The sequence below is a fragment of the Salminus brasiliensis genome, chromosome 23, assembly GCF_030463535.1.
Source record: "Salminus brasiliensis chromosome 23, fSalBra1.hap2, whole genome shotgun sequence".
Taxonomy (NCBI): domain Eukaryota; kingdom Metazoa; phylum Chordata; class Actinopteri; order Characiformes; family Bryconidae; genus Salminus; species Salminus brasiliensis.
In genome coordinates this window covers 12,805,297-12,827,572 of record NC_132900.1, presented here as the reverse complement: position 1 = coordinate 12,827,572, position 22,276 = coordinate 12,805,297, and the positions used below count along the sequence as shown (strand labels likewise).

The window sequence follows — 22,276 nt, the reverse complement described above, 5'->3', positions numbered from 1 at the left end:
AATTGAGGGAATGATTTATTAAACTGAGGGGGTGATTTATTAAACTGAAGGGATGATTTATTAAATTGAGGGAATGATTTATTAAACTGAGGGAATTATTTATTAAATTGAGGGAATGATTTATTAAACTGAGGGAATTATTTATTAAATTGAGGGAATGATTTATTAAACTGAGGGGGTGATTTATTAAATTGAGGGGATGTTTGGAAGGGTTATTTAATTTTGTGTTATTTTTATTTATCTGGGTACTTTAGGGACTCTGGGGTTTCTGGGGTGTTATATATGGGGTTTTTCTTCATGATAAACGTGTTGGGTGTATTTTGGTCTCGGTCTGTCCTGCTCTCCAACCCTCGGCCTGTGTTCGTTGGGCGGGTGACGTCAGTGCGTGTTTAATAACTGCCCCACTGACGGGGCAGACCGAGCCGGCACCATGGCTGCCATGTTGCGGGGGAAGTGATCGTCTTCCGCCGGCCAAAGCGGCTTTCTTTCTGCAAAACACCTGGTCGAGGAGTCCCTGTTGTCGCCCAGTTTTGTCGGGCAGGTTGCCCTCAGGGTGGTCGTTCGCCGTCGGCTCGGGTCTCTGTTGTGGTTTGGTTCTCCGTTCCGTAATCGTGGAAGATGGCGGACCCGGCGGAGTGCACCATCAAAGTAATGTGCCGTTTTAGGCCACTGAACAATTCGGAGGTGGAAAGAGGAGACCGATACATCCCTAAGTTTCAGGGCGAGGACACGGTGGTCATTGCAGTGAGTATTTCTCTGCGGTAGTCTGTTCCAGTGTCGGCTCTGGCTCTGGCTCAGTATCGTTCCCTTCCTATGTGGATAAAATGACGGGCAGTGTCCACCCAGAGAAAGCCTGCCTGCCTGCCTGCCTGCCTGTCTGCTAGCTAACTCCTCCACTGAGCTCGCTGTTGATGGAGACAAACACAAACCATACAACCAATAAAGACTAACGATCTGACTAACTTACTGGGTAGATCAACAGTAGACAGCTCAGATCTCACTCAAATCTGTGGCTTATTTAGCACTAGCTAGCTAGCACTAGTCCGTTAGCTAGCTGGCTGGCTGGCTAGCTATTCCGTTTAGCCAGCTAGCTTACAGCGCTATCTGCGTTGTCCCCGGGTCTGACAGTCGGATTTCCGAGAGTGAACTACAATAAAAACAGTGTACAGTTTTCCAGCTGTCCATATTCAGTAACCTTTAAGATGTCAGTGAGCAAATCAGTTAGACTCCGAGTAAACAAACGGCCGGGTTCACTTCAGGAGCCAGCAGTAGCTAATGCTAGCTAGCTAGTTAGCCAGCTAGCTTCGGCCCGCAGTCTCGCTAACCTTAAGCTCATCGGTCCAGCTTGATTTATTTATCATCTGATTTCATGAGGGTTTGTTCTTTCCCCGTTTCCACTTCATTTAGATTCATTTAGAAACGTGTAAAGTCCTCAAATATATAGCTAGCTAGCTACAATTGCAGTGCGTTATAACAGTTGTACTCGCCCTCAGGTTGTGCCCACCCTTAAACGCACAGCTAGCTACGTGTCAAGCTGGGAGCTGTTCATGTAGCTGCTCCGAACCGAGTGGGAGAGAAAGTCGTTTTTGGGAATAGTTAAGAAATATTGTTATATTATATAGCTATAATTAAGTGCTTCCTCATTATGATTTGACCACACATCACTGAAGTAATGGTCATAAGTGGTCTCAGTTTCAGAGCTCTGCGAGGCTGCAGTGAATGTTTACATGTATGTTTGCTAAAAAGTCATGCTGGAAGTTTGCTTCACCAGTTTTGCTGTTTTTACATTTCTTTTTGACATGGTGTGAAGCTGTAAAGTTGTCCTTAACATTGTGTCAACGTTGATCACGATGACTGGACCGGTCATCAAAACGGTCCTAGGTTACATTGGCGTTGTGATCTGTGAGGTTGACATTTTGGAAATTGCAATGTTTTTTGCATGACAGTGACAATGTCTGCAAGTCCAGCCTGTGCAGTAAACCTGGCCTGCTACCAGAGTACTGATCAGCATGTGGATCGGACACAAGAACGTCACAATCACAAAGTTTGATTATTTGAATGTATTTAAAGCTTCAGCTTTTCTAAGTGAAGACCTACACAGTTAGTCACCTTCGTGGTTGGAGCTGCTACCAGTCAGAAACCCATTTCCTCCTCTTTAATGATCCCCTCTGTTTCTGTGCAGCTGTTGCAGTGCTGAATGTTTAGTCATGGTGGTTGTAGTGTTAAAGTCAAGACCGTTAGAGGTATATCTCCCCTCTCGTCACCTTGGTCGTGGCTCAAGATCTATACACACACACATCTCGTCTCAGTCAAGGCCCAGACTTTGTAGTTGTGATCGAATGTGTGCATTGACTGAATGCTGGGGAGCAGCTGTGTTTCTCCAGCATTTCCTCCACGTCTAAGCGTGTCATCATTCGATATTAGTCATGTCTATTGCATATGCAAACTTCCAGCACAGCAGTGTTTCTGTACTGCTGTTGCCAGGCCCACACTATGCTATCTTTAGCCAGGTTTGCCTTTCCGACAGAGTTTCACACTGTGGAGTGATTTTCCAGATCAGGAGCTCAATCAGAGTTGGTTGACTGCGCAGATGGTCTGGTACTGAGTGTGTAGAAACGACTCGGTCGTTAGCCTTCCAGTTGAGAATGTCCATGAGTCCTCTAGTATGAGACTGTCAGCAGCGTCATCGAACAAGTCATTCAGGCTGTGTAGGCTAATATGGGAGCTTTGGTGGGAGGGGTGGCAGGAAGACTGCAGGGGACAGCACATGCCCAGTGAACCACAGAGGTGGATGAAGTGCCAAATTTCCACAAAAAAAAACCCTACCTCAACTGAGAATGTTAACATGCTTGCTTTTATGGTTTTAGGTCCGTTTTGGTTCCTAGAAATCTGCATCTGACCAGCGCTCACTGTAGAATATGCAGTGAATGATGTCAGCCTCAACCAGATGTTGGGTTATATTGTGGGATTTATCTTTTTCACGTCCAGTTTGGGCAAACAAGACCTGTGTAGTGCTGATACTTATTGTGTGTTGATGCTACATCTGTCTAATCATCGAAGTTGAAGATGGTGAAGAACTGTTGTGAAGTGTGAGATGCTTTCCGTTTCAAAGGATGTTTAGTGGAAGCCCAGCTTATTATATGAGAGCTGTTAAAAGAGCCATATATGTTTTGCGTTACACCCTGGTGCGCTTACTGTGCGGCATTCCCTAAACGAATCACGAAGCACAGCAGTGCAGTGGAGTGGAGTGGTGGGCAGTATGTTGATATTTTATCCAAAACTGATACAAGCGAGCATGACTATCTGCACATTTCATTAGAGTGTAATTAGTGCGAAGTATAGGAGAGTATTTGAAAAGCCTTAGGATGGATTATGTTTGCATGTCAAAATAAAATAACATATAATTTGCATCATGATGTTTTATCTTTAAATATCTTGATAATATTAATAATATTCTGACCCACCCCTGGCGGAGGGTTTCTTTTTTTGCAGTCATTCACTTAAGTCGCTACAGTAGAGGGTATGCCATGACGTTACGTTCCCACTGTAATACTCCCCCTTCAGTCGGACCGAGTGGCAAACCTTCTGCAGCACAGCTGCAGAACGAAACAATCCATTATCTGCTCAAGTTTGAATAGTCAGCGACCCATCCAAATTGCTACAGTGGTTCATGTACGTCGATGTGTCCACAGGAACGTCCAGTTAACAAGCTCAAGTCCCACACATATAGAGGATAAAGCCTCACCAGGGAGTCGAGTGAGTGGTCTTGGAAGTTTTCGACTGTTCTCTGGTCCATTTAGTAGACTGGTTCATCCAGGTTTGCTTGCGTTCCCTTTTAATCAAACATAGCATGTCACCGAGTTAGCAACTACAGCAGGCTTTTTCTTTTTCAGAGGTTAACTGCACCTAACCGTGAGCTCCACATGTTTTGGTGCCTAGGTTCCTGCTCTTAATTCCTGAGGAATCTGTTTGTGCAGTCAATCACCCAACAGCTCTTCCCTGTTTTTGTGTTTTAGCCGCATTGGCGCTGAACCCAGGCGCTGCCACTCGGTTGGCGTGGTCTGTGAATTCCTGTGCATATCCTGAAGAGTCTGTATCTTCTACACAGAAGCTGTCACTGTCAGATTTGTCAATTTTGTGTTCTTGAATATTTTTGAGCCCTCATTCCTCAAAATAATTTCAAGACTGAGGCAAGACCAGGGCCATTCATTTGGATCTGAAATCTGGACTCTAGTACTAACACTGTTGTGCATGTGTGATTGGGGCAGCTGCAGAGAATTCCCATTCCAGGAGAGGCTGCCCTATATGGGAGCTTTTGATTTGATATGTAGTTATCCAGGAAGACAGGGCAGCCGTAGAGCACTCTCCATGGGGGAGGAATCCCATTCAGCACTAAACCTTGTGCTATTTTATATGCTGTACACACTTGATGATCAACATTGAAAGTTGTGTTGTATTTATTGGATTGTTATAAATTGGTGAAACACAAATAGGGTTACCGGCTAGATCTATATTTAAACCTTAATCTGCTTGCTTATTGTTTGGTTATTAATTGAATCTGTTAGCTGTAATAATATTCTTTTGGCTTTTTTAAGGATGGATTAAGTTAGCAAGTTTGACCTGTGTCTGCATTTCTGCCTTTGACCGTTTCTGCTGTAAAACTTTTCCCACAGAGGTTACGTCATGTTTCGTGCCATGTCATTTTTTCCCTTCCCAAAGTGTAGTGGGAACTGCCCAACATATTCCTATAGTACCACCCTGTTTCACTGTTTGATGGTGGGGAAAGTTTGTTTTTGTTCAAATACGTCTTCAAAATCCAACCAAAAGAATGATGACAGACTCATTTCCTATATATTAACTATATAGTAGTGTTGGCGTTCTTCTCCAAGCATGTTTAGCTCTTCAAGGACATGCGTTAACAATGGTCCAAAAAGATCTGGTTGCTTTGTGTGCCTCTGAGAAAGCATGTTGTGTAACCTTTAACCATTGTGAGCGTGTGGGGAGTCCTGGCTAATGTTTGGGAATTGCCTCGTACAGGTCTCTGCATAGTGGTATTCTTTGCACTTCTGTTTGACCCCGTTTACACCTGGCCACGGCATGATCCTGTTCACACCTGCCCGTTTACACGCTGTGACCCTTGACCATCAGGGTTATATGTAATCAACAACAAGCAAATTTGCATATTCTGTCCCACACACCAATCAGATTTCAGTCTGACTTACCAGTCTTACCAGGATACAATCCAGATACAAGTCCCCTGAATTGACTAGATATCAGTTGGGTCATAGATAAGTCTAGCTCTCTGTCTAGCTATAAGAATTGTCCTGTTGAGAAAGACGAGACCTAATGGATTGAGCTTGACGTGCCCAGGGACATGAACTAACTAGGTTTACTTCACGTTGCTGTGTCACGAGACGCCCATTTCTCAGAGTTTCATGATTTTTATGGTGGTCGTTCATGCTAGGGAAGAACTCCTGCCTTTTGGACACCGCCCACTTCATGATTTTATGAATTATGAAGTTGTTAATGGTCTCATCACGCTGCACAGTACATAGGCTGCACCACCACATTTGTTAAAGGTGTCCTACGTCGTTCACCTAATTGTCACTGGCCTGCATCTTAAAGACTTCCTTATTGAGTAGCTATGATGAGTTATTCAGTAACTGTTATGAAGCTAATGAAATGTTGCTTAGCTGAGAGCCTGGGCCCACATACTATGTGCAGACTCTTGCAGTGTGAAGAGGTTAATGGGGTTTAAAGGTTCTTTAAAGGTTTGAGAAGAAGGGGGGAAAAGATGAGCAAGAGACACAGGGCTGTATGCAGTCAGCCAAAAACACTCACTGGTGTGAGTGTGTGAATAAACCCAGTCTTTTTATTGGTCATGGGTTTGTTTGTTCCTTCACACCATGTCAGCTGAGCCCCTTCGTTTCAGATCAACAACCAATGAAAGCCTGCGGGCTGTTTCATGTAACCAATCAGCCTTGCCCAGAAGGCAGAACAGGAAAGTTCAGTGGTGGAAGCGGCTACAGTGTGAAAGTAAAGCCTTGTCCGGGGCTACTCTAAGTGGGGGAGGAGAAAACAAAGCCTTATGATTCCTCTCACAATAGAAGATGGATCTAATGCAAAAATAGAAACCATGTTTTCGCCTGGAGTGGTGGTTCGTCATGTCGGAACTGGTTATTTTATACACCGCACTGCTATGTTTGTTTTCAAGGCGGTGCAGTTGTGACCGCAAAGGGGGGTTAATTTAATCAGTTTCATTAACGAAGCTAAAACGCATTCAGCTTTAGTAGGCTGCTGTTGGTGCACTGAAGAACATTGTATGTTAACCCACTTTCTCTTGAGTGACTCGGATTTAACAGATAAATGTAAAAGTGGGTTACAGCTGCACCTAACAATGGTTGTTGCTTGTTAAAGTAAAGCATGAATAATCGCAAGAAATTAATCAACTTTTAAAATAGACCTAAAGCCACATATTGTATCATCCTTTCCCCATTTTTGCCACCAGTTATGAACCTGTATATTTCTATGTTTATGCCCAATAGTAACTTATACCTATGCCTGGCATGTTTGTGCATTTGTATAACTGCATATCTTACAGAATCCTAAAACTGTAGAGCAACAAAATATTGCAATGTCAGTTTTGTCCAATATAGCATAGCCCTTGATTAAAGATCACATGTTCTGCTCAGAATGACAGGGGTGTGGTTTGTTCCCCTGATGTTGTATAGTCCCACCCTAGGTAGTTGGTACAGCCTGTAGTGTGTAAACGTTGTAATGTGTTCGTTGTAGGGTCATGCTAACATGCTGTCCTCATCCAGTCCACTTTAATTTGGGGATTTGAAATAAGTTAAGAATAATAATTAAGTAATTGTACATTTTCAGTCATTTCACTTGCAAACCGAACTGTGATCAAGGCAAGGGGGGCTATGTGTGGTGGAGGGGGACAACAAAACTACAGTTACCTCCCATGCATGTCCAAACTTGGTTCAGCATTGCCTGTCTTCATCCATGTCTCCATGTAAACGATTTCGTGACCTCATTTCTGTGAACGTTACACCCTTAAAAAAAGATCTAGCTATATGCCTGTATCAGAATTGTGGGTTCTGGGCACTCGGTAGCTATTCTTCTCCATCACACAATGCTGTCAAGCTAGGAAAATGAAGACGCATGAAGACCTGCCACTAAAACTGCAGTGTCACATTCTTGAAGATTGCTAGCAGCCAGTTCTGTTACATCAGTAACAATACACACAATATCAGATTCCTACATTGACTAGCAGGCTAGCTAGAGTGTTGGGGCCACGTCCTGAAAGATGGTGACCCCAGATGTGCTCTCTTGGACTTCTCTTGGGTGTATGATCATACCATCCCGTTCTGATATTACTTGTACTTGGTTTTTGGTTTGAGATTTTCCAAATGTTATTGGAGGAATCGTGAAGTTCAGAAACCAGAGAAGGCATAAGAGAATGTAAATGTGAATGACTCTTTAATCTTTTGAGCAAAAAGCCAACTTTTAGTCAAGCATGCTAACCTGCTAAGGCAATAAGGCAATAACTCCAGCTAATACTGACTAACCCCACTCTGGTTTAATTCAGACTTGCAATGGCTACATCTAGCTAAGGTTTAATTCAGACTAGCACAGGCTAACCTCAACTAGCCAGTTTAATCCAGGGTAACACATGCTAATCTTAGCTTGCTGGTTTAATTTGGGCTCACCTTAGGTAAAATGTATTAGTTAAGTGGTAGAGTTTGCCATTTCTGCCTGAGGGTCCTTGGGGAATGAAATTGGTACAGGTACAGTCCAATCTCTGAACCCGCCCTCTCCTTCCGATCAGGCCAACACTCCACCTGAGAAATAGTGAGCAGTAAAACAAATGACTGTATGAAACTGTTTCATGCTGATGTGTCCAGAGGAGAATCTGTTTGTTCATGTTCTGCTCTGAACTCATTGTGGGTGTATGTCTTCTCTTCTAGAGTAAACCATACGTATTTGATAGAGTTCTTCAGTCCAACACGAGCCAAGAGCAAGTATATAATACTTGTGCCCAGAAGATTGTCAAAGGTATGTATTTCCACCATGGCTTTCAGCACAGTACAGTACAGTGCAGTCCGCTGAAACCTATCACATCTTCTTCCATTCAGTCTCAATCAAGAGGCACAAGAATGTAATTATGATCGGTCATAATCTGTCTGTTCACAGATGTTTTGGATGGCTATAATGGAACCATTTTTGCCTATGGGCAAACCTCTTCAGGCAAAACGCACACAATGGAGGTAAGAGGTGGAGGCTTCAAAGATTTATAATAAAAAAATAAAAAAAAACGTTGGACGGGTCTGTAACTACAAACACTCTGGTTGGAGTGCATGCGACATCTGCATGAAACGGGCTTTATGTGAGATACACATTTAAGGGCAGTTTCAGTGCCTGTGCTTTTGCATATGTTATGAAGTCCTACCTCGGTAGCTTTCCAGATATCATTCTTGTTTTTCCAAGGCGTAGATAATGGGAATGTTGTCTAATTTGCAAATATCTTCTTTCCTTTGAATTCAATGTAATTGTTCTACCAAGGGAAGATTTGTTTTATATAGATATATAATATTTCTGCTTTCTTCCAGGGTAATCTCCATGACACAGACGCAATGGGAATCATTCCCAGAATAGTGCAGGACATTTTTAACTACATTTACTCCATGGATGAAAACTTGGAGTTTCATATCAAAGTACGTTTTCGCTTCTCTACTTTTTTTAATTTTTGGATCGTCTTTCTTGTCTTTCTCTTTTTTTTGTTCTGTTTTTAATATAAAAATCTCTGTTTGGTGTGATCACGTTTTTTATCATGTCTGCAGGTTTCATATTTTGAGATTTATTTGGATAAGATTCGGGACCTTTTGGATGGTGAGTCTTATGTTCTTTGCCTTCCCTTTCCTTTGAAATATGGCAGGTTCAAGATAATTGTATTAAAAATCAATATAATATTTAATGTTTTTTTTTTTTTCTCCGTCTCACCTGTTTTTGTTTTCTCAGTGTCGAAGACTAACCTGTCTGTACATGAAGACAAAAACAGAGTTCCCTATGTAAAGGTAAGTTATAGAGTTTTCACTTCCAAAGGACAGCATCACAGCCCAAATGCAAAGTTTGGCTGTGTACACACAGCGGATAAAAGAGGCCCAAATACGATTTTCTGTCATGTGAGACACAGATGTGTTCTCTGTGTCTGTGTGAACGGCAAAGATGCACTAAATCTGACATTTTCAGGTCCGATTTGGGACAAAAAAAAGCAGCTTAAACATTTGTTTTTAAAGAAACCAAAGACGCAAACTGAAAAAAATGCCCGTGGCATTAATGCAGAGTATGGGCTGAGTATGGGTTCGTCCATATCTGGATCCAAATTTAACATTGGGCAAAAAATGAGCCTATAAACAAGGCGCAACACAGGACAGCCAGTCTGAACAGAGCTTTTTTCTTTTGTCTTAAAAGTGAAGCGTCAGAAACAGCCTGTATAAATAAAGAAAAAAGAGAGGTTGGGAAATCTTAAAAAGAACTGTTTTTGGAACGTAAAGCTGCACAAGCATTAATGGAACTCATGGAATAATATAAAATGTATTGATGATGATGTAGGACACTTTTAGAAAATGTTTGTGTCTGCTACACCGGTAAACAACAGAAATTCTGCTTACCATGATGCAGGGTCTTAAAGTGAACTTATTGACTGTCTTAAAACTACCTTAATCCTTAAAAAAAAAAAAAAAAAAAAAAAAAAAAAAAAAAAATATATATATATATATATATATATATGTGTATGTATGTATATTTTTTTTGTCTGCACGTGTGGTATTGAATGTTTTATGACTGACTTTCAGGGATGCACTGAGCGGTTTGTGTGTAGTCCGGAAGAGGTGATGGACACCATTGATGAGGGCAAATCCAACAGACATGTAGCAGTGACAAGTATGAACACACAGACACTCACAATTGATAATGAAACCGGGTCAGTGTTTTCTTTTCCTGACAACCACACTGCTACATGTATACATCTCAAACACAATGTATATTATTCTCCTATTTATTGCCCCTTAATGGTATACTCAAGTGACAAAAGTATCGGGACTCATTGCTCATTCATTGTTTCTTTTGGAATCAGTGATATAAAAAAAAAAAAAAAGGTTTATCTTGCTTTTGTTGGCGTAGTCACTGTCTCACCTGTACAGGGAAGGCTTTTGCTAGATCTTGCACCACTGTGAGAATTTGATTGCATTCAGAAACAAGCGGTAGTGAGGTCAGGATGTTGGATGATCACCACCCCACCTTATCCACAACTCCCCAGCTCATTCTAAAAATATTGGATGGAGCACCATCTATCGTTCCAGAGAGCTCTGTTCCACTGCTCCACAGCTCAGTGCTGGAGGGCTTTCTGCCCCTCTAGCTCATGCCTGGCTTTAGGCATGGTGCCAATTCATGATCCTCTGCCCCAAAAAGTCCTATTCTATTGGCAGTGCTCCTTTACAAGGACTAGACAAGCTGTGTGTGTGTGTGCATGCATTTGCACATCTGTATCAGCAAGGGGTGCAACTTAAAGTAGCTGAATGCATTCAGCTTCACATTCATGGGTGTTCACAAACATTTGGACATATAGTGTATAAGAATATGTGTAATGGTCAATTATGTTTTTTGTGTTTTTTTGCGTGTTCTTATCTGTGTATGTGTGTTTGTCACAGACATGAATGAACACAGCTCCAGGAGTCATAGCATCTTCCTGATCAATGTGAAGCAGGAGAACACTCAGACAGAGCAGAAACTCAGCGGCAAACTCTACTTGGTTGACTTGGCGGGCAGTGAGAAGGTATAGATGTGTATGCCTGTGTATGTGGGAGAGTTTGTGATTGTATTACACCACTACAATAAAAACAAGGTGTAACAACCATTTTCCAATAATGAGTGTTTGAGTTTTGTTTAGAATCGGAACGCTGCCGTCCTTCAGTTTAGTGAGCGTAGTAAACTCTTGTCTTGTTTGACAGGTCAGTAAAACCGGAGCTGAAGGTGCTGTTTTGGATGAAGCCAAAAACATTAACAAATCTCTGTCCTCACTGGGGAACGTCATCTCAGCACTGGCAGAAGGATCGGTCAGTCTTGCATTCACACCCTTTATCTATATGTAAAGCATTCAATTATGTCCTTTTTTTAACAGGTTTGGCCTATTATTTTGAGGTTCTGATCTCTTTTGAGAAATGTCAATTAATCTATTGTCTGTTGAGGAATGTAGTCAAGTAAGAGAGGTCTTGTTCTAATTCTCTCGCTCGGTCTCTTTCTTTCTCTCCAGGCTTATGTTCCCTACAGAGACAGTAAGATGACTAGGATCCTGCAGGACTCTTTGGGTGGCAACTGCAGGACTACCATAGTCATCTGCTGTTCCCCTTCTAGCTTTAATGAAGCAGAGACTAAATCGACACTCATGTTTGGACAGAGGTGAAAACTGACATGATATATATAGTGTGTGCGTGTGTGTGTGAGACGCATGTATAACGCATGTTCTGGTGTGTTATTGCAGAGCTGTTTTTGTTATGGCCTAAAAAGGCTGAAACCCAAGCCTTTCCAAAGGCCTAATTTATACTCATGCACATTCTTGTGCATCATGTTGAACAACCCTAATAAAGTGCAGTTAAAAATATGTATGTATCTGTGTGGGTAGAGCGAAGACGATTAAGAACACCGTGTGCGTGAACGTGGAGCTGACAGCAGAACAGTGGAAAAAGAAGTATGAAAGAGAGAAGGAGAAGAACAAGGTCCTGCGTAACACCATCACATGGCTGGAGAATGAACTCAATCGCTGGAGAAATGGTGAGAAGGCAATATGCTCACTAAACTTCAAGCTAACCTGAGTTCTTGATGAACACTGTGTGAACTGGTCTGTGTCTGTGTTGTGCAGGTGAGAGCGTTCCTGTGGACGAGCAGTATGATAAGGAGAAGGCTAACATGGAGGCTGTGGTTTTGGATAACGTTGTGAATAATGACAAACCAGCCTCCACTCCAGGAGTGCCCGCTGTTCCTGGAGTACCTGGAGTTCGCTTCACTGATGGCGAGCGAGAGAAGTGTGAGGCAGAGCTCACTAAGCTTTACAAACAGCTGGATGACAAGGTATACACACTACATCTATATTATGATCACATGCAAATTAAGGGATTTCAATCACTTAATACTGTTAACCTTACTATGTGTATTGTGGCTCCCACCCCTTTAGGATGATGAAATTAATCAGCAATCTCAGCTGGTAGAGAAACTCAAGCAACAGATGCTAGACCAGGAAGAGGTTAGTGTTTGTTTAAATTCATGGCATTTGATTCTCAGAGTGTTTCATAGATGCATGAAGATGCATTTGAGCAATTAATCAGTCAACAAATGTGTTTACGTTCACTTTTATCCTAATATGCATTTATTGCTGCTAGCTGTTGGCCTCGTCACGGCGGGATCACGATAATCTGCAGACGGAGCTGACGCGTCTGCAGCTGGAGAATGAGGCATCCAAGGAGGAGGTGAAGGAGGTTCTTCAGGCACTGGAGGAGCTCGCTGTGAACTATGATCAAAAGAGCCAGGAGGTGGAGGACAAGACGAAGGAGTTTGAAGCCCTTAGCGAGGAGCTTAACCAGAAATCTGTAAGTTTGTGTCTATGGGGGGGCTGGGGGGGCCGGGCGGGGGATAGAAATGGCAGAAAACTGACTTGAAAGAGTAGAAACTAAGCTTGCCCTCTGTCTCTCAGACCATCCTGACATCTATAGATTCAGAGCTCCAGAAGTTGAAGGAGATGACCAATCACCAGAAGAAACGGGTGACCGAAATGATGTCATCTCTGCTTAAGGACCTGGCTGAGATCGGCATTGCTGTGGGCAGCAATGATGTCAAGGTAAACAAGACAAAATGAGTTTCTTGATCTTTCTTACAATAAAGATTTGAGCCAAGAATTAAGTTACTTGTCAGAAGTTTGATTTTTGCCATACATGTGGTGAAAAATAAGCAATGTGTCAATGGTAGCAAAGCAGTTGTGCTGACTCCAAAGGGTGAAAAACAGCTGATCATCTAGACTGTCTTTGACTATATTCTTAGGAAGGTGTTTCCTAGGACCTCGCATCACAAGATCTAATTTTGAGGATTGAACTAAATTCTTGGTCTTGGTCTGTCTGTGTCTGTCTCTGTCTCTGCAGCAGCATGAGGGCAGTGGATTGATTGATGAGGAGTTCACTGTGGCCAGGCTCTACATCAGCAAGCTGAAGTCTGAGGTGAAGACCATGGTGAAGCGCTGTAAGCAGCTGGAGAGCAGCCAGTCGGAGAGCAACAAGAAGATGGATGAGAATGAGAAGGAACTGGCTGCCTGCCAGTTACGGATCTCCCAGGTAACGTACACGCACTGTCCTTGTAGTCCTCCTCAGGCTGGCCAGTTTTTGGATCCCAGCACTGACAACTGGGTGTTCTCAAATGTGTGATTAGTGTAATGTATAATAATGTACTATACAAGTATGTTAATATGATCAAAACAACGCACTCTTATACAGTCTGTGTAAGTAAGAAACGGACAGTGCACTATATGGACAAAAGTTCTGGGACACCAGTTGATTCAAGGGTTCTTCCTAAATCAAGGTTATAAATGTTTCTCCTGCTTTTGTTGGAGTAACTGTCTCAATTGTCCTGGGAAGGCTTTCTACTAGAATTTGAAGCTCTGCTGTGAGGATTTCATTGGCACACAATTGAGAGGGGGAGGGGCTTTTTAGCCCTCTAGCCCATGCCGAACATTAGGCCTGGTGTCCCGCTGCTCTAGAGTCTTATTTTATTGGCTCTACATCTCTACAGGGACTGGACTGTTTGTGTGTTTGTGTGTGTGTGCATTTGCACAGCTGTGTCTGCAATGAGTGCAATCGAATATATTCAGAAGAAAAGTAGCTAAATGCTTTCATTAGAAGGCATATCCACAGACATTTGTACATATAGTGAATGTAAGGGTTAGTTCTTTTTTTTTTATTGCTTCTTAAATCATGCTTAAAATACAGTGCTGCATGCAGAAAATCTAACAGATTTAAAAGAACTGACTAATTTGTCTTGCTCCTGCGTTCTTCTACTTCGTCTTTAGCATGAGGCAAAGATAAAGTCACTGACTGAGTACCTGCAGAATGTAGAGCAGAAGAAGAGGCAGCTGGAGGAAAATGTGGACTTGCTCAATGAAGAGCTGGTCAAAATCAGTGCTCAAGGTACATGCATGTGCACACGTGCACATCTTCAGTTAAAAGAACTGAAACCACAGAACCTCCTCACACCTGCACTTATTGCAGTGCAGTATGACTCTGAATGATGTGCTTTTAATTGTACATTTGTGTGTGCAGAGAAAGTCCATGCTCTGGAGAAGGAGAATGAGATACAGAGCACCAACGAGGTGAAGGTAAGAAACATAAGCATGCACTAAGTGTTGCACTAGTCACTTTGCAGTACATTGTAGTTTAGGGCAACATTAGGGGTAGGAATCTCTAGGCACCTCTACTCTGTACTTTCAAAACAAAGTCTTTCTGATAATACCTAATGAATTTGCTTCCAATATATTTTATTAATTAAAAAAGTAAAAGTGCAGGTATGTTGGAAGGGTTTGCAGTGGAAAAATGTAGCAATACATCTTACCCTCCCCAGTAGCCTTGACACGGTCATCAGACATCTCTTAAATGTATACTTATTCATTTCAGCAGCAACAGCCTCGTTGGATACATTATCAGTAACTACAACTGAATCATTTAGTGATCTGCTGTTTCTCTGCTCCTTGCTGCTCCAGCTCAGCCATATCTGCACCTGTGTGGCTTTGGAAGCACAGGAGATGCTAGCTGCCACTCATCACTAATAACATGAGGAGTTATGGTCACTTAAGATTCTGTGGCAACGCATGACCATGCAGCACATGTTACAGCTATCCTACCTGATATCTGCTGTGATTTCAAAACTTTGTTGTGAAGGGTTTGCAATCAGTAAATTATCTTTTGAGATGGGATGCTGCTGATGATATTGAAAAACTCTGGTTTTCAAAGACTAGGGGTTTTTATTTTTACAACTATGTTTGCTTTTCTCTCAACATTACGATCTGCATTAAGATTTAGAAAATGTGCATTAGTGTGTACATTTGGGAATTGATTCAGAATCATCTACATTGAAATGAATCTTAATCAATATTTTCCCCACCCTTAGGTAACATGTTAGCTTTTGGCTGTAAATCACAGCTTTTGTTTAGGTTTGTATACTGCTAAGTAACCATTTAGAACAGATTAATTTAAATTTCTGTAAATCTAAATACTCAATTATTTTAATAAACAAGTGGAAACATTAACCTGAGGCACATTTTCAGCCTTCCCTATATTTTCCCCTTTATTGTAAAATTAAGACACTATTCTGAATTTTGCCAGTTGCTAACAGTGCTAGCAATTACAGTTGTAAGGCAACACTTTTCTGACTGTATGTGTACTTTCACTAATTGGTGTGTTCTGTATGTATGTTTGTTGTAGGAGGCAGTGGAGAAACAGATTCAGAGTCACCGAGAAGCTCATCAGAAACAGATCAGCAGCCTCCGAGATGAACTGGACAGCAAGGAGAAACTGATCACAGAACTTCAGGAGTAGGTTTCTCTGCCTCCCTGTATCCATCACATCCATACACCCAGGAGAAACACATCACTGAACAACAAATGTGGAATAATAATAAAAAAAAAAAAAAGACAAAAGAGACATTCATCATGACCCCCTATGGGGCAGTGGAGGGCTCTGCGGGCTGAAGCCCTCTGATTTAAAAATTTTACTCCTCTTGTGAATGACTGACTGACTGTTTCTCATCTATGAGTATTTTCTCTCTCACTCTCTTTAGTCTGAATCAGAAGATTATCCTGGAGCAGGAGCGTCTGCGGGTCGAACATGAGAAACTTAAATCTGCTGACCAGGAGAAGAGTCGTAAATTGCATGACCTCACGTATGTTTACACAGAGTGTGCGCATTCATACAGCCATTAGTGGATTAAATATGCCTTTGTTTGGCTTCATTTGATATTAGAAGTTATACATCCCAGACAGCATAATGTGGAATTCCATGTTAATGGTGGGTGTGTGGTGTGTAACAGGGTGATGCAGGATCGAAGGGAGCAGGCCAGGCAGGATCTAAAGGGTTTGGAGGAGACGGTGGTAAGTTGTTTGGGTTTTGTTTTGCTTTTTCTTTCCTTTTAATGAGGATAATGTTGATACTGGTGCGGTTTTGAGTGTGACTAATGTCGTGGGCTTTGTTTGTTAGGCCAAAGAACTACAGACTCTTCACAACCTTAGGAAACTCTTTGTTCAAGATCTTGCGACCCGGGTGAAAAAGGTATTCGTGCCTCTCTCTCTCTCTCTCTCTCTTTTTATATATATATATATATATATATATATATATATATATATATATATATATATATATATATATATATATATTAGTATTAGACCTCTTCTTATTGGAGGCGTCAGGAATTACAGCATTATTTATTTTTGTATGTTTACAGAGTGCCGAGATGGACTCTGACGACACAGGTGGCAGTGCAGCACAGAAGCAGAAGATCTCTTTTCTGGAGAACAACCTAGAACAACTCACCAAGGTCCACAAACAGGTAAAATATGCCCTTATAAAGGGGGGGGGTGGGCTTTATACCCCTCTAACCCATGTGCGCATTTGCACATCTGTGTCAATAGGTGCCTTTATTGATTTCAGCAGCAACAGCCTTGTTGGATACATTATCAGTAACTACAACTGAATCATTTAGTAATCTGGTGTTTCTCTGCTCCTTGCTGCTCCAGCTCAGCCATATCTGCACCTGTGTGGCTTTGGAAGCACAGGAGATGCTAGCTGCCACTCATCACTAATAACATGAGGGGTTATGGTCACTTAAGATTCTGTGGCAACGCATGACCATGCAGCACGTTACAGCTATCCTACCTGATATCTGCTGTGATTTCAAAACTTTGTTGTGAAGGGTGGGGATTGCAATCAGTACATCAGTAAATTATCTTTTGAGATGGGATGCTGCTGATGACACTGAAAAACTCTGGTTTTCAAAGACTAGGGGTTTTTATTTTTATTTATTTTATACTGTTTTTGCTTTTCTCTCAACATTACGATATGCATTAAGATTTAGAAAATGTGCGTTAGTGTGTACATTTGGGAATTGATTCAGAATCATCTACATTGAAATGAATTTTTAAAAATATATATATATATTTACAAAAGGGGGTGGACTTTATACCCCTCTAACCCATGTGCGCATTTGCACATCTGTGTCAGTAGGTGCAACCTAAAATAACTGAATGCATTCATTAGAAGGGTGTCCACAAAAATGTGGACATAATGTGTTTGGCATATATTGATTTATTTGCCTTTCCTCCATCTAAGACCTCAGCAGTGTGACTTGTTCTGACCGGTCTTTCAATCTCCGTAGCTGGTGCGAGATAATGCAGATTTGCGCTGCGAGTTACCGAAGCTGGAGAAGCGCCTGCGGGCAACGGCTGAGAGGGTGAAGGCTCTGGAAACAGCGCTGAAAGAGGCCAAAGAAAACGCAGCACGTGATCGCAAACGCTACCAGCAGGAAGTGGACCGCATCAAAGAGGCAGTGAGGGCAAAGAACATGGCCCGTCGCGGACACTCTGCACAGATTGGTGAGTTAACATGCAGTGTGTGTGTATTGGACAATCATTCTAAAATCAGAAAATCTGAAAATCTTTGAGGAAAAAGAAATCTGTAACTGCAAGCTACATTGCTAGCCAGTAGACAGTCTCTGGTGTCATAATTCAAATAGAGGGTACAACTGTTATGTCAGATCTGCACTGGTACCATTTGTTGGGGGAAAATAATTGTATTATTTCATTTAATTGTCTAATTTCTCACTTTCACACAGGCAGCAGGGTGGCATGTGTTTTGAGATGGGGGGGGGGGAGAGAAAAAAAAAAAGTTAATCGGGGGAGGGTGGGTAACCACAGGAAAGGACTCCTATGTCCCTCCTATTTCTGCTGAGGCTCGACCAACCACTGTCTGTTTCTTTCCCAGCTAAACCTATCCGTCCAGGACAGCCACCTGTAGCCTCTCCCACCCACCCTAACGTAGTTCGTGGAGGAGGGGGCGGCAGCCTCTTCCAAAACAGCCAACCAGCTGCAATCAGAGGGGGAGGGTCCAACAAACAGGAAAAGAGGTTTGTACTTTTGTACTACTGCTACTACTACTACTACTACTACTACTACTACTAATAATAATAATAATAATAATAATAATAATAATAATAATAATAATAATTTAAACAAAATGTGCTTAGAGCTAGACAGTCATCATCTTATGAAGTCTTGATTCTCTGTAGCGTAAATGCCAAGTGACAATTGAGGTAAGAAAAGGCGACTGGAGTTTCAGTTTTTTTTGTCTAAAAAAGGGGAAGATGTGTTTTTAGGATGGGGAACAGAGTAGTGGCAAACATTGAAACATTACTGTTAGAAATTGGAACATTACTGCAAGGAATTGATTGTAGTCAGCATTTACATTATTGAGTTGAGGTACTAAATAGGGATGGCTGGATCTGATCTAGTCTGGATCAGACCTGGTTTTTAAAGTGGATCCGGTATTGACTGTATACGTCTGATCTACTTCCAGTCCTTGATTTTTGTAGCAGAGCACCCTCTGGCATCCTCTTGGCTCCATTAGCAGACCTGATTCACAGCTGCCACTAGCAGCCAAAAAAAAAGGCTCAGGTTATCCTCTTGAGTTTTCTGTTCCCCCTTAAATGTTGGGTGCAGTTACGTTCTGCTGATGCAGTTTACACTGTAATAGCTTCCCTGTTTAAGGTGGAATTGAGTTAGAAGCCCTGTTTTGGCTGCCAACTGGTAACATCACACTTATCCTTTTAAGAAAACCAAAAAAAACTTTATTTTGGGAGTTCCTCAAAGCAACTGGGAGCTGAAGGGCCATGTGGGTCAGTCAGTCTAGATTCTAAGGTATTAAACACACTAACGTTTAAAACGGTCGTTTAACTACAGTGTTTTTACTAGTGTTAATTAACAGGGCAGCTTACCTAAAGCTGTGGGACTGTGTTTGTATGTCTGCAATGTCTGATCTGATCAAAGATATTGGATGGAGCTCAATCAATCACTCCAGAGAACCGTTTCACTGCTTCACAATCCATAGCGGGGGCCTTAACAAATACGTGCACCTTTACCTTTTTACCTTTTTTTTTACCTTTACCTTAATATCCCTCTGGCTAATGCTTGGAATTGGGCATTTGTTTGTCTATGGGACAAACCAGCGGTGCATTACAACAGCAATAAACTTGCTTCCAGATTAAAGGTAAAGGTAAAGGTCCACGTATTTGTCGCTGTACAGTGTACAGCAAAATGTGTCCTCCGCATTTAACCCATCTGTGGTAGTGAACACACACACACACTAGTGAACTAGGGGCAGTGAGTACGCACACATACACACACACACCCAGAGTGGTGGGCAGCCAACTCCAGCGCCCGGGGATCAGAGAGGGTAAAGGACCTTGCTCAAGGGCCCAACAGTGGCCGCTTGCCAAGCCCGGGAATCGAACCCACAACCCTTTACAATAATGGCTTCAGAATCATGTTGCTTCACAGACCTGTAAAAGGGAGAAAAGCGTGGTCACTCCAGGCCCAGAAAGCTACTACTGCAGTATGTAACTTTGGTAAAGCAGGATGATGGTTATGTGTCATGGCTAGATTATGATGGAAAAAATGAATTTCTGAATTGTATTTATTTATTTGTTTGTTTATTCTTTCATTTAAATAATAGTCCTCCCCTCTCTGTTTCCTCAGTTGAAGACGAGATATTGCTTGCTGATCCCAGAAGATGCACAATGCAGATGTCGCCATGGAACCCTTTCATTCCATTAACATGATCCCTCCCCAACGCGTCTAAGGGAAAGTTTTAAATCCAAATAATCATGGGCTGTACAGTTCCACACCCCCACATCGTTTTTTTTTTTTTTTGTGTTTGTTTGTTTTCTTCTTTGTCTGTTTAAAACAGCTGATAATTTCATGAACGTTTGCACGTATGTGCACAAATTAAATATAACAGATGCAAAAGCATAAACAAAACCACAAGTAAGAATATAAAGAAATGAGAAGCAACACAGACCACAAGCCTAAACAAGAGTCTTGAATGTACCTAGATTAACCCCTTTTCCGTGCAGTTGGTTGTTCTCGTCCTTCAGCTGCCCTGCGCCATGCAGAGACTATCGTGCGCGGTGGTTTTATCAGGCGAAACACAAACAAGTCACAAACACGTTGTTAATCGCACATGTTCGGCTGCTCTCTGCACTGTTCCACTACGTTTTAGTGAACTCGTCAATTGTTGTTTAGCTACTGGAACTGGAGAGAGGTGGTCTGGAAAGGAGGAGAGACCAGGCGTCGTTCGCACATATGAAGTAATCGAGCTCGGTCGTCTTGGTCAAGGATGTTTTGAATCAGATCAGATCTACCACTACCGTTCTGCTGTACATAGAGAAAGACTGTAACAGTTATATTGAAGCTGATAATGGTTGATGGTTTTTACTTTGTAAGAAATTAACTTAATGATTTTGAACTGGGTGGGTGGGGGAGGTTTAAAGTTTAAGGACTCTAGTGGTGAATAATCAGAGTTGACTCCATAGGTGAACACGTTGAGATTCCTTTTAAAGCAAATTTTAAAAACCTGATCACTAAGGCTTTTGGTCTCTTCAGAAAAGTAAAAGTGCAAGATCCTGTCCTACAGCTTGGAATATGGAGTGATTCTGGCGTTATATAGATCAAGAAAATTAGAAATATGGGGCAGTTGGTTCTCAAATCACCTGTTGTAAAACAAAAAAAAATTAAGTACTAATTTCACCAGTTCTTGGCTACAGCTCAAGCCTCAACACCCAAGTTGACTTGTCTTGCCCTGCTTCTGTTACCGATCAGCCAATCGGTTTAGCAGACGACTCAGCAGGCCCACAGTCCCACAGTCCTTGCTTGTTGAATATTGGATTATAATTTTTCTTTCACAACAGGGAGTTTGAGGACCATACTGTTGACTCTGTAAAGCAATGAACCGTTCGAATGACACTAAATGTAAATCTGCCGAACGTGAGCGTCCTCTCTTCTGTAACCCGTGTGTAGCCATAAGCCTCTAATGATTTAAACCCATTTCTTCATGAATCGTCACCTAAGGATTTACAGAGCTCTGTCTGAGCTCTGCATACTGGGACTGAAATGAGGGGAGTAGCTAGCTAATGTTAGTGAGAAGTTAGCTGTGGTTTCTGTGCTCATGTTGACACTCCTGGTTTGGCTGGTTTGTGCCCTTCAGCAATATCTTGAAGACTAGTATACTGCCTGTATATTAGCCCCAAGCGTTTCCTTCCAGCTGATTTACCGCTGATGTGCAGAGATCAGCTCTTCATTGAAATGGTCACAATATATTTTGCATTAAGCTTGAAGAAATTTTGCTGCTTTTTACTACTGTGTAAAAGAGTAACTCCACCAGTAAAGGACGGGGAGGGGGGGAGGCGTGACCAATGGAGAAAGGCACTGGATCATTCCAAGAGGGAAAAGGGCACAAACGGACGGTTTCTTGCTGAAGGAGGATGGCATGGGAAGGGAGGGATGGACTAGATGATGTTACCTTTTTCTGGAAGGACTGCATGATGTACATGTATGTGTGATTAAATAATTATGATCAAAGGTCACGTTGTCGTCTTCGGTTTTTTGAGTAAGAGATTAAATCTGTTGGGATTCTGTATTGACACAGTTATACTTTCAGTATGCTTATTGATCGTTTTGGTCATTCTGATTAATGAAACTCATGCGTAGTCTACCAGCACACATTGTATAGTAGTCAGACGGTCTGCAGCACTGCTTATGGATCAAATAAATGTAGTGCAGGGTAAAGCTAGAGCTTGACCTAGAACCCTATGAAAATAGGTTTGATTAATAGTGTTATGGGATTTATTAAAAAAAAAAAAAAAAAAAAAAAAAAGCCTCTACTGATGTGCTTTTCTATTAAAGCCCAGAACGCGAGAGGGAGTGTGCAATCATGGGATAACTAAATAAATAAGGACGTGAATGTAGCATTATATTTTAATGTTACCATTTTCTTCTGCCAATTTCTAGTTCCTTAAAAGCGTGTTGCTACACCACAGTAACGAACTCCATTCACTCACTGAACAGCCCCCTTCATCCGCTCCTTACACACGCCAACTCAGTTTTCCCCCCTTTCTTTTGTTGTTATTATTA

The 22,276-nt window shown here is 41.8% G+C and overlaps 1 protein-coding gene across 2 annotated transcripts; it reads left to right on the top strand.

Moving 5' to 3' along the window:
- The first annotated feature begins 393 nt into the window (after positions 1-393).
- On the top strand, positions 394-21,724 carry kif5ba (kinesin family member 5B, a). Of its 2 annotated transcripts, none has more exons than XM_072668373.1 (26): positions 394-744; positions 7,977-8,064; positions 8,203-8,276; positions 8,619-8,723; positions 8,850-8,898; positions 9,028-9,083; positions 9,864-9,951; positions 10,719-10,843; positions 11,019-11,123; positions 11,321-11,466; positions 11,690-11,838; positions 11,927-12,135; positions 12,239-12,307; positions 12,444-12,650; positions 12,755-12,898; positions 13,200-13,385; positions 14,117-14,234; positions 14,367-14,422; positions 15,525-15,634; positions 15,880-15,981; positions 16,129-16,189; positions 16,296-16,367; positions 16,540-16,644; positions 17,470-17,686; positions 18,075-18,216; positions 19,844-21,724. In XM_072668373.1, exons 1-26 carry the CDS (start codon positions 619-621, stop codon positions 19,845-19,847), a joined length of 2,913 nt encoding a protein of 970 aa, XP_072524474.1. In that variant the 5' UTR covers positions 394-618; the 3' UTR covers positions 19,848-21,724. The 2 variants fall into 2 exon arrangements, with proteins under 2 accessions (XP_072524474.1, XP_072524473.1); XM_072668372.1 differs by having other exon boundaries at positions 13,197-13,385.
- Positions 21,725-22,276: the final 552 nt, after the last annotated feature.